Source organism: Euwallacea similis, chromosome 31 (genome assembly GCF_039881205.1).
Source record: "Euwallacea similis isolate ESF13 chromosome 31, ESF131.1, whole genome shotgun sequence".
Lineage (NCBI taxonomy): Eukaryota > Metazoa > Arthropoda > Insecta > Coleoptera > Curculionidae > Euwallacea > Euwallacea similis.
The window spans coordinates 262,050-274,815 of NC_089639.1; the positions used below are offsets into that span (position 1 = coordinate 262,050).

Here is a 12,766-nt window from a genome sequence, read left to right on the forward strand (position 1 = left end):
TGAAACGAAATATGATCTTATTTACTAGAAACTCTAAACTGTTCATTAATTATAAATTCATAACCAGAACTTACGTCTATAAAGATTTATGTTGGGATTAGTAAAACGGCAATAGAGGAATGAAATATGATTACATATTTTCGCATCCAATTTTAAAGTTAAATTTTATGATGTTATGTAAAGAGGGTGAAGGGCATCGCAGCGAGCGTCGAGAGTGGAATACAGTTGTTGCCAATGTAAACCGGCGTTCAAGTGGAAGGTTTTTCAACGACGCCCTGTAAGTCAAAAACCAAAAAAGTTAGCCGCTAAATTACGACATCATAAATTTGCTCTTGAAAACGGGACCCGAGAATGTACAATCTGATTTTATTTATCTATTACCATTTTGGCAATACCCCATAAATCTATAGAGAAGGCGGCTCTTTATACATAGTTATCATTATTTTTATACATTGAGTTACTGAATTTTTTGAAATGGTAACACCACATCACGATATTTGTATATCGATATATCGGCTTTGAGTTCAGTTTTCACTTCAGGTTAATTCCATGTTGACGATCATTTTTATTGATGATTTTTAAAGGCTGTTAATTAATTGTTTGAATGATGTTTTAATTAATGCTTTCTAATTTACAGAAATAATTTCTTGATCTAATGGTGAATGTGAACGTACTAAAATATAAATCAACCTGAATTGGTTCGGTTTCTGTTCTTACATTGGCAATTTTTCTAATTTCGATTCAATTATCAACCTCAAAGTAAGCATTATGCATACGTTTTAAACCCATATAGTTTTGAAATCGCAGTAATGCGATGTTTGTCGGATCTTTTATCTCTAATATCTTTTAAGATATATGACGTTACAAAATGTTGTTAAAACATTCTAGTGCAAATTCTACAACCAAACATATGAAGAAAATATTCTAAACGTAGGTTTTTTCCTCACCGAAATACAGAGCGTTAAAGTTTGAAAAAGTTCTTAATATAATATTTTTTACAACTCCTAAAGTTATAAGATATATTTATTTACAAGGTGAGTCTTTAGTAATGAGACACAGAGCAATTACGGATTTTTAAGATAAAAATAATGCAATTTAACTGAATTTATGTTATACCAAAAGATAATAATAATTGAGATACAGGGTGTCAAAATTAAAAAATAAAATCACATTTTCTTTAATATCTTTCGAACACTTCAAGCTAATTTCACAAAATTTCCTATCTAGAGGTTTTTTGAGATGAGAAATTCAAATTTATCGCCCATTTTGGTATATCTATTAGAGGGCGTCACAATCGACAATTAGGACTCATTTAAACCGCTTCAATTTGTTGTGCCACCGTATATGTTATTTTCGACTCATAAAATTTTTCTTCCTACCTTTTCTGCTTAAAAAAGTTATACCTTATTGGTATTGCTAGAAGCAACGGTTTCCGAGAAATTAAATGAAATTACTTAAATTCCCATTTCTTTTACTTGTTGACATGTAATAACCTGATGTTTTTGTATTGTAAAAAGACACAAAAATAATATTAGAACAATTTAATTCCACAGTTGGTCTTCTGTTAACATATCTAGCAAAACTTCAACCAAATATTTTAACAATAACTAAAACAATTACGACGTTACTTCATCTCAGTAGTCTATGAAATAACAAATGAATGATATGACTTACGAAAACAAAGATATGTCAAACTAAAAAAAAATTTGAATATAAGTGCATTGTGTTTGTAAAGTGAGTCTTCTGTAGATAAATTTAGAAGTTAATTAAAATGCCGAGACATAATATTTATTCTAATGTAGAAATGAAAGACATGGTGTGTGTATACGTTCAGAAAAATTATAACGAGTATCAAGCTTGTCAACGTTATTTCGAAATGTACCCAAATCGACAACAACCAAATTTTAAAACTTTTAAAAGAATTTACGATCGATTGAGTGAGACCGACTCGTTTTAACATAAAAAAAACTTTAGACGCCCAATAATTATTACACCAGAGCAAAAAGAAAAAAATTCTTGTAGCCGTTGTCAATACTTGAGAAATAAGTACAAGGCTTATGCAGCACGTGCAGGAATAAACTAAAAATCAGTTGTGCGAATTTTTAATTAAGATAAACTGTATCTGTGACATTTTACATTAGTACAAAACTTATGTGAAGTTGATCTTCAAACGAAATTGCAATTTTGTAGCTTCTTCCATATGTACCAGAATGAAGATCCACTGTTTTTAAACAAGGTTCTGTTTACAGACGAGACAACTTTTACTCTTCGAGAAATAATTAATTTTCAAAATAAACATGTGTGGGACATAGAAAACTCCCACCTAATTAATAAATTACACGAATTTAAAATAAATATTTGGTGTGGAGTTATTGACAACTACTTCTTAGGACTTTATGTATTACTATCCAAATTGAATGGTCCTCTGTATTTAGAGTTCCTCTAAAATGAACTAGGGAATCTTCTTGATAATGTGCCTCTGAATTTAAAGTAAGTAATGTTTTTTTATGCAAGATAGCGCACCTGTACATTTTTCTTGTCTGGTAAAGGATTTCTTAAACACATATTTTACCAATCGTTGTATAGGACGTGAATTACAAATACTTTGGCCTCCACGGAGCCCCGACTTCAATCCTTTTGACTTTTGTGTATGGAGTTATATCAAATTTTAGGTTTATCAAAATAAAATATATACATCTGAAGAATTATTTTTAAAAATTCAAAATGCAACAACATTATTTAAAATTTTGGATGAACATTTAACTAAGTTTGCTGTTTTTCAAAAACTTAGGATAGAGTATCGAAGCAGAATGAAAAAAGATACTATTAATAATTTATTGGCAGGGGTAAAACTAAATTTTATATTAAAAATTTTCATATAGGTGGACAAGAAATACGAGGCCGGCAAGATAGCTGATAAAGTCCTCAGATGTTACAATTTTGGATTTTTTTTGTGGTACATTAAAAATAAAGTATATGGGAAGCGAAAGTATAATACAATAACAGAACTTAGAGAAAACATCATTACACAATTCAGAGCAATTAGAAGAGCTATTATTAGGACTGTCGTTAATATAAATCAACGTGCTCGTTTATGTGTCCAACGAAGGTCGTCAATTTAATTACTTGTTGTAATATTTAATAATAATTTAATAAAAATCTAATGTGGAACCCATAAGGAAAAATAAAGTTGAGGATGGTAGCAGAAAGACGAAACGTTGGATGACAAATCTGAAGTGTCATCATGTAGCTGAGAAAAAGTGACTATGAAAATATGCTTGTGTTTTGAACTTACTTGTCAAATAACGTTAAAAAGATAATAACAAAATTTTCAACTTTTAGTTTTTTCGGATACCTTCGGAAGTACTGAGAAAATTCAAATTGTGAAAACGGCATTTGGTCAATCGAAAATTGTGCAATTTTGCCCCTATTTAAGCTTCTTCATAGCTCCTCTAGTTTCCGAGATCCAAATAGTGAGGGTCGAATTTGAAATGCACTGTATACAGGGTAACCACATGCAGTCGTGTTTTACAGTGGCACTATGTATATTTTTGAATACTTAGATTCTTCTTCTAAAGTGGTTCAAGAAAATATAAGAATATATGGTGTTCAGTCCATAAGTTTAGGAAACATGGTAGTTTAAATGTTATAAATTCGTAACGGATACTTACATTCATACAGCGTGTCAATTTGAGAACGAATCACCCTCGATATTTCGGTTTTTGTAGAAAATATTTAAATGTACACGTCGATTTTATTTTCAAGGGAGACATTCTTTAAGTCGGTTTTCTATTAAATTGCATGCATCCTTTAGCGGGTTTGGAAACAACCACTCAAATTTTATTTGGGACGAGTGGTTGAGCTATACATTATTTGAAAAGTGTTTCAAATCACTTTTCCAAATGTATCTTTCTTTTGTTGAGAGGTTTTCGAAAAATCGTGTCCAAACCGTAAACAAGCTGAGGTATCAACTGTATTGTCGAAAACTGTATTGCTTATTAATGATTTAAGTGTTCAAAATACTCTACATTATTTTCTAAACAGTAATAAATCTGTTTTCCACTCTATCATTCACAAAAACTTCTACTTGAATTTACCTACATGTAGCTGTAACTCCTCTTCTCAATTCTTCCAAATCTTGAGGCTTTTGTTTATAAATTGTTCATAACTGTTTTTTTGTTTATAAATGCTGAAGAGAATGTTGTGGATTTATTTTTTCCACTTAAGTTATGTTTTATTTGTTTAAACGATTTAATGTATCTTAATTTTTTATTTCTATAACATATCTTGATCTAGTGGTGAATGCACACACGCATATAAACCAACCTAAATTCACATATCTAATTCATGTTCTAGCACTAGCAAGTTTTCAAAGTTGTCGGAATCAATTATTATAGGCCTCACAGTAACAATGGCGTATGCGTTTTGAAGCCATTATATGTATAATCCATTACCAAACTCAACGTCGTCTCATTTGGTAAACTGTTGTTTCAATGATAGTCGAACAATATACATATTATTACATTTGTGGTGTCTTGTTCTTAAGTGCTCACTAAAAAGCAAAATAGACTTAACGAAGTTTACTACAAACGTACTATAATTACTTAACGAACCCGTTTTACAATACATTACATTACAACAGCACTAGTCACGAAGAGCTGAGAGGTTGGTTGCAGAACGTAGAGAGAGCGAGCTCTGCGCAGCTGAAATCTGGGTGCGGCGCATCTCGTTAAAGTCGTCCGTGTGGTTTTGCAACTGCTACCTGGAATCGACGACTTAATTTCAAAATTAGCCACGTGCTTCTGTAGTGAAACTGTCAAGTGTACATAATAAATGATCAAACAAACCTATTTGGACTGAGGCTCGATGCTACAGGGACATGTCAAAGTGAAAATGGGATTTTTAACAACATCGTAATTTTATTTTTATCTCACGTCTCTATACAATAGGGTCCCAGAAATGTTCAATCTGTGAAAAATCTGAAAATACCTATATCGCTCGAGTGTCTCGCTTTCTAACCTTGCTGGACGTTAGCCCTTGTAGCAAGAAGAAGAAGAAGAATTTAATTAAATGAATTAATTCAATTCACTTGATATGTTTTTGTTTACTTTGGGTTTTTCAATGTTTTGGTTTATGTATAAAAATTGTTTCGATTTTTTGTTTAGGTTACCCACAGAGTAAACAAAAATGTAAATTAACCTTAAGTAATTAACTGCGTTCAAGTTGCAAAAAGTAGTAATAAACCCGAACAAATTTTCCTCGTAAAATAAAATTAGGTACATATGTAAAAAGGCGATATGGAGGAACATATAGGAAGTCTCTACCGCTATCAGCAAGATAGGTAATTTTACAATTTTTTAGTATAAAACAATATTTTCCCAATTAATGTTTTGTAGTTCTCTGGATGCCTATAACAATGGCTATGAAGATAATTTCGAGGAAACTTTCCATGACGTCTGGGAAAACTGTGTTGTGGAATCCATTCAAAGTATTTACAGTTCTGTTAACAGATTGATCCTTCTAAATGCAGCCTTTGGATTATTAACTTCTCTTGGTACACATCAAAATGATATTAGAATATTCACAAGATGTATTTTATACAAGTGTATTTTAGAACTTCCAGAAACACTGTTTCACAGTCTCTCATCATCATTTGGGATATACATGCTGCTAACAACAGTTCAGTCAAATACAGGCCTTATAGTGGTATTTGCTTCTGTTCTGTTATCTTATGCGATAGTGAAGTACTATAGGTTTTCAATATTAAGAGGTCATTTTGAACAAGATATCTCAAATTTAAAAAATCGAATCCATGTTCCTGTTGTTCAATATGCTCTAATAGCCACATTTCTTTTGTTGTGAGTGTTAACTCCTATTTTTATATATGGGTGTTCATTTAACATTATCACTGTTTCTTATAATTGAGCTGTATGATTTAAGCAAGGCATTTTTTGGGGCTATAAAAAGGGGCACATTTTAAAACATTTAGTGTTTCTGCAGACTATAGACTAAGCAGTTGGCTGATAGTTTAGTTGAATCAGAGAACATTGTTATTGTACATAGTCACTCTCTTTTGACAGTTGTGAAATCATGGTCAAGAGATTTAGAGTGTTTGATTTTGAGTTTTCTCTTTCAAATAATTTTTTTTGGTATTCCAAAAGAATGTATGTTGTTTTGGTGTTAAAATCCTCTCTTTTTGAACAAGATCCTTTCTTTATATTAAAATGTCACTAATAAAAAAAGTTAAAGATGGCGTCGTATCTGTCGCATTTGACAGCTAAAGTCTAACAACAAATTTGATGACGGGTTCAGTTTCCCTTGTAAATTTTAGTTTGAAAAGAGTAATTTTTTTAAATGTTAAATAGCACTTTAATGAATGTCACAGTACAATATTATTTCAAGGTAATACAGGTTGGTTATTATCACATACTAAAATGTACATTACCTATAGCCTCATAAACAAGTTCTCATTTCCAAGTATTAAATGAGCACTCTTTCATTAAGTATTACTAGTAGTACTAGGGATAGTAATAGTAACAGAGGTTGAAGGTCAACTGTAAATATTCTTTATATTACAGTCAATATGTACTCCTTGAAAAGGAAACGTGGCTGGAAATCCGAGGCATAATGATGGTTTTTTCCATGAAACTTATTTCAACAGTGGCTGATTTACCACTGCAAAGTTTCCCTAACTTCATACAATATTGTGGGTACATGTTTTGTGGTGGAAATATATTATTTGGCCCATGGATAAGTTTTGAGCACTATTTGATGCAGGCAAAGTTTCCAACTGAAAAGGTTTTATTATCAATATTATTGTTATTAAACCAAAAAACATATAATTATATTTTCAGAACATTTATTGGATTTGTGGAGTGATTAAATCTGCGTTGCTTTGTCTCTTTTTCTTGACAGTATCTAATTGCTGGTCGAATTATCTCATATCAGAAAATGCTGTGATGTAAGTTGTGAGGCCTCTATTAATATTAGTATATACTTGTGTAGTGCAGCTACTTACTGAGTCAGGCATGAAAAGGTGTATTTGTTGTAGTTTACTCAAAAGCTACAAAGAGGCGTTATCATTTAGAGCGGGTCATTATTTCATCTGTTACCTTTCTGAAACAACCATGTTAGCAGCTGGGTGGAAGAATCTAAACTTCCATTTTGATGAGAAGTATTGGCATTTTCCCATAACAGACTTTATGAGCATTGAGTTTCCCACATCTCTTGCTCTAGTGGTCGTTAACTGGAATAAGCCAATGCATGAATTTTTAAAGAAATGTAAGTGTTATTGCTTTAGACCTTTTTTGATGTTTAGAAGGGAAGAAATTAAATTTGTTTTCAGATGTCTACAGGAAATGGATACGAGCGGGAAGGTTTTTGGCCTTCCTATTAACTTTTATCATATCATCGCTGTTTCACGGTTTTGAGTTAAAAGTTTCTACAGTACTGATTAGTTTAGGAATTTTTTCGTATTTACAGATGTCACTTAGGGATTACATAGCACAAGCTTTTGATATATGCGTCAGAGTTCGGTCTTGCAATTCATGTCATCATCAAATTAAAAGAGATAATATTGTTTGTAGACTATGTTTATTTGTTTTTTCAGTTTTCAGTGTTTTTCATCTCATTTTTGTAGGGGTAATAATGGACGAATCAACCGATCAAGTCGGTATTTATAAAAAATGGCAGGACTTGAATTTTTTCAGCTTGTGGATTATGTTTATCAATTTTATAATTATCAAATAAACGATTTATTTAAATTGTTGAACCTATTGAGAAATATGCTGATATGTGCCAGAAGATTTGAAATCTCTTATAACTTGTGATATTATTTTTAATCAGTATTATTTTTACTATATTTCTTAATTTTTTTACAATAAATTATATGGACATGTAAAGGTATTCTTATATTGTGTACTTTTACAGCATAGCCCACTACTGCTTGTAAATTACATATAAATTATATTAAAATCCATATTAACAGTTTTGATTTAAACGACTGATAGATCGCGGGGTCATGAATTATTCGAATCACTACAAATAAAAACATCCTGGGGCGAAACTTAGATCGTTTTTGCCGCTATCAAATACCAGAAAAAATCCAGCACATGGGCGAGAGTACCAACGGCTCGTATCAGTTTTCTATTCGTATTGTGTTCATGAAAGCATTTGCTGTTAAAAATCTGTTTCCAAAATGGGCATTATTGGTGAACAAATTTCTATGGAAGAACAGCAAATAGCCAAAATTATTATATCTATTATTTGCTTATACGGTAACGATGGTTTACCTCTCGATGAAGTGGAAGATGAGTTTCTTGAGTACTGTGGGTTTTCAATACCGTGGAAACGATTTGGAGCGGAATCGTTGAAGTCATGGTTGATAACTCTGCCCTATATATACCTGGTGAGAAATCACGTGCGTAAGGAGGTGCTTATAGAATACAGTCCTAAATCCGGGCATATTAAAGAATTGGTGGTGAAGCAGAAGCGCTCTCACCATCGTCAAAATAAATTCGATGGACTTAAAAGAAAAAGCGACGCTATGGATAGCTATGGAAAATGTTACGATCATCAACCACCCTTTAAAATGATGAAACGATCAGAATGTGAAACTCTACCTAACGACTTTTTTGTTCACACATCTATTAAAAACGTCTCCACTTCGGACAGCGAGAAAAAATTTGAGCAATTGGTAATGTTGCTTACAGGAGATGTAAGATAAATCTATTTTAATAAAACATATACACACATTGCAGGAATCTATGTTACCGCTTTTCTACAAACACCAAGCATTAGGAGACGATTTTTTTGTAGACATTGCCGACACCAAAATGGGTTATTATGTTCCTGATAAAGGTAATTCACTGACATTTTCAATTCGATATTGTCATCTACAAGATATACTTATGCAGGTCTGAAGAAAACTGGATTATGTTGCGTGGGACAGACTATTGCAGGTCTTACAGAAAAGGTCCGCCATGCTGAGATTTTAGCGCCTCGAGTTGTAGTGATGATTGGATTTCAAGACTTGCTGGAGGTGAATTAAATTTCATTTAAAACAAATGAACTACATAATGATGATAACTACCTATACATTACGTGTTTAAATTTCAGGGAAAAAGTATTAGCGCAATGATAATGGATCTACGGGAACTCGTTAAAGAGCTGAAGAAAAAGAATATCCGCCTGACACTGGTCACATTAATACCGTCGCCTAAATTACCCAATTACCAGTGCTTTGAAACGAGAATGGATATATTTAATAGGGCGATATTGGATTATGCATCAGATCCATATTTGAATTGCAATGTTATTGACATGAACACGATTTTTTTGAAGGAAAGTGAAAAACTGAAAAGGGATTTGTAAGTACATATATTAAAAATCTAACTTCCTTTTACTTACATATACAGGGGATCCAAAAATTCCTTTGCTAAACTCAGAGCATCAAATAATTGAGTGATGAAAAAAGTTCACAAGAACGTACGTCCGCGAACCGTCCATTTTTTAGACACAGCAGGTGTTACGGTTTCAGTTTTTTTCTCTTCCCAGCTCTCAGAGTTTTCCATCATGAGACATGCGAAGCGATTATGGCAATTTTTAGAGTAATATTTTTCCTAAGACGGTGGTGCTTTGTAATCCTCCTTTGCAATACTCTTCCGAAAAGATTTTTTTAAACATCTATTATTTGTTCAGCTAAAATAACTGATTTTAAGTGAATGTTAGAGAGTCTGAATATTGATGTATATTAACATTTCAGATATACCTACTAGATCTAGGTCTTTACGAAAAAAAAATGCATAATTTCGAAAATTGAATAAACTCTGAAAATTATCAATTCTTTGTTACAATCAATCTCATTTAATAATGTTAAAAACTGGGAGTCCAAGAAGACTTGGCGTTAGGTGTAATTGAAAAGGAGAATAACTCTGACAAAAAATGTATCTTAAGGAAGTAGACCCTGAAGGCAAAGGAATTCCCGGACACTTTGTGTATTTTCTATGTATGCATATTTATTGTTTCAAATAATAAGAGGGCTAATTCAACCCTTTTTAATTTTAGCGATCGGTTTAAGAAAGTTGCAAAAAGCGATCCGTACCAAGTGTTTTCGGACTACGGTCGAAAGATATTCCTCAATGCCCTTAAGTCCTCTTTGAAAGAACAAATAGATTATGGACATTAATTTTGGCATTCCTAAATATCATTGTAATGATAAAAAGGCATTTTTTATAATATGGTAGTGAATATTATACTCATTTATCCATGAACTAATATCACTGCTGAAATTAATAGATAAATCCTTTTAATGTGATTAGGTCAAAAATAATTTTGAGTCTATGTTTTTTTTGTCTTTACTTAATTTATAATTTAAAATAGTAGAGCGCACCTGTGATATTACATATAGTTTTATATGCTTAGGTAGGATACAGTATTGTATCGTAGATCGGTATATCGTGTATTATTAGGTTAGTAGGTATAAATTAATTTTTCTAGTTATGTAATTTTAGTGATATTAGGCGTGGAGGTAAAATGAATTAATAGCAGTATTCTTGTCAGATTAAACACATTTATGCAAGCGTTATGTCATTTTTTTTCCAAGCAAAAGGTAAAAACAGACCAGTTAATACAAAATATCTATATTCTGTATAAAACAACAAAAAAGTCAACTGTTTATTCTCTCCACTATCTGATTTTTGGACAGTAAGCCTTTATCTCTGGTTTTACACGCACTACCTAAGGGTAGTATAAGTTACCCAAAACTTAATATTCTAAGAGATACAAAATAAAAGTAGTTACAATTTACATATATATTTTTCTCAAATCAGCAGATGATGTAATCATATTACATTGAGGGCACAGTTTTTTTGCACCTAAAGTCTGAAGCCAACACTGTTCACAATGCACATGCCAGCAACATACTGAAATGACTGGAGTTTTGTACCTTTCCATACAAATTAAGCATTTGTAAATTTCATCTTTTGTTTCAAGCCTTGCTTCTAGTTCTCTTATTCTATTTTTAAGTACCTCTAACACTGGATCTCCTTTACAGTCCTTTACTGAAATCTCATTCTCAGTGGGGCTTATACGATTGGGCTCTGTTCCTATCACTGCCTTGCGTAGTGCTAAATCCTCAGCTGCTTCCTCACAAGGTAAAATTATGTCTCGCTCAGAGTATTGTGGGATTCCATATATTTCTCCATCTCCATCTACATTTAAATCTTCATCATCATCAACATTTTGAAGCTGCTGACCTAAATGAGATACTCCTCCTTGTAAAAGAGTTGTTGCACGAACTCTGCTTTGTCCAGCCCATTCGTATTCTTCAAATGACTCTATGTCAATATTCTCATCTTCTTGATCAGCCGAATTTTCTTCAGATCTTCTAAGACATAGTTCAACATGGAGAGTTAAATCTTCTGGAGTTTCTTTGTTACAAATGGGGCAAATCGAATCTTCAGCTCTCCTTTTCCTAGTTTTTGTCCTTAACCTGTTCTGTCGATTGTTCTTTACTTTATGATATGTTTCCCAATGTTTTCTAGGATCAACTGTGCTGCTTGATGGGCTCCCATTGCTTGAACATGATGGGGTACTTTTACCATTCACTTTGATCTTTGATGAGGGAAGTTTATTGAGTTTTTCTATTTCTACACTTAAATGAGAGTCCACCTCTGTTTGTCGCAAAGTAACACTACACACAGGACAGCAAGTTGGGTCTACTTGTTTCTTCTTCATACGACAGCCCCTTCCTCCTTCATCACAATTGGAACTACCACTAGGTACTTCTTTTTCCAGAAAGATTTCCATTTTTCCCACTGATAAAACTGAGTAGATTTGTGCCAGAGCATTTAAAAAGGATCCCTACAGTAAATATTCATTATAATTGTCCAATTTGCGAGATGTTTTTAGATTTTACTCAGATTCAAGACGTTTATTTACATGTCTAAGTAGCAGGTTACTCACTAGTCCAAATGCTCGATTAATTACAAATTTTCGATTAATGTTATAAATTGAAATAAAATGCCAACGATCATAACAAATTGAACTGTTTGGTTTTGAACTTTTCTTGATTGTTTAAAATGCAAAATGAATTGAATTCCATATTCAAAATTCAAAGATTTGTTTGTTTGTTCCTATCACGTCAACTTCGAACCAGGTAACAAAGGGCGTGTTCGGTATCCCCGAGTGTCGAGGTTGTCGAGTCTTGTCAGAATCATATCGCAGCAGTTTTGAGCTGTGGTCTGTCACAGTGTCACTCTGAAACGTTAGAACCAGGGCATTTCGAACCCGTGTGGTGTTTTCTATTTCACCACTCATATTTTTAAGTAAACATTATATGGCCATAGAAAATTTATCTTTATTAGTTGTCGAAATTAGTTGAAACATTTTTTACTAGGACGGTTGATCGCCCAAGCCAAATGCTTTTGGATGTGTTTGATAATTTTGGGAGTTTTTTTTTTAACATTGTCGACACCATAAACCTTTTAAAATCGGAGGTCCTGTTTAAATTTTGTTTAAATCTACAACTACAATTTTGGCTCAAACCTCCACATTTCGGCGGGAAACTAGTGACGCCATCTAGACACAGCTCTGACGTGGTTCAATCTAAGGGTGCGTTAGACTCGTCGATTCTCGAGGTTCTTTCTATCAAAGTGACAGCAGTACCACTTAAAAAGTGAAAGTTTTGCCAGAATCTGCACATTTTCTTTTATTCTGATATCAAAGCAATTTCATAGAAAACAAATCTTATATTGGCATTTTAGTT

General features: G+C 32.5%; 3 protein-coding genes across 4 annotated transcripts; 2 read left to right on the top strand and 1 right to left on the bottom strand.

Annotated features, from left to right (window-relative positions):
* The first annotated feature begins 5,180 nt into the window (after positions 1–5,180).
* Positions 5,181–7,901, top strand: por (Protein-serine O-palmitoleoyltransferase por). 2 transcript variants are annotated; one of them, XM_066403836.1, is made up of 7 exons: positions 5,181–5,341; positions 5,397–5,554; positions 5,615–5,858; positions 6,579–6,798; positions 6,855–6,961; positions 7,052–7,281; positions 7,346–7,901. In XM_066403836.1, exons 1-7 carry the CDS (start codon positions 5,298–5,300, stop codon positions 7,747–7,749), a joined length of 1,407 nt encoding a protein of 468 aa, XP_066259933.1. In that variant the 5' UTR covers positions 5,181–5,297; the 3' UTR covers positions 7,750–7,901. The 2 variants fall into 2 exon arrangements, with proteins under 2 accessions (XP_066259933.1, XP_066259934.1); XM_066403837.1 differs by lacking the exon at positions 5,181–5,341 and having other exon boundaries at positions 5,428–5,554; positions 5,605–5,858.
* Positions 7,902–8,111: 210 nt separating this feature from the next.
* LOC136417974 (uncharacterized) lies at positions 8,112–10,546 on the top strand. Its single transcript, XM_066403848.1, has 5 exons — positions 8,112–8,695; positions 8,760–8,859; positions 8,916–9,040; positions 9,118–9,368; positions 10,066–10,546. The coding sequence occupies exons 1-5, from the start codon at positions 8,198–8,200 to the stop codon at positions 10,184–10,186; spliced, it is 1,095 nt and encodes a 364-aa protein (XP_066259945.1). The 5' UTR covers positions 8,112–8,197; the 3' UTR covers positions 10,187–10,546.
* A 78-nt stretch (positions 10,547–10,624) lies between these two features.
* On the bottom strand, positions 10,625–12,165 carry LOC136417975 (E3 ubiquitin-protein ligase RNF220-like). The gene has a single exon (XM_066403849.1). The coding sequence runs from the start codon at positions 11,806–11,808 to the stop codon at positions 10,804–10,806; it is 1,005 nt and encodes a 334-aa protein (XP_066259946.1). The 5' UTR covers positions 11,809–12,165; the 3' UTR covers positions 10,625–10,803.
* Between the last annotated feature and the right edge of the window lie 601 nt (positions 12,166–12,766).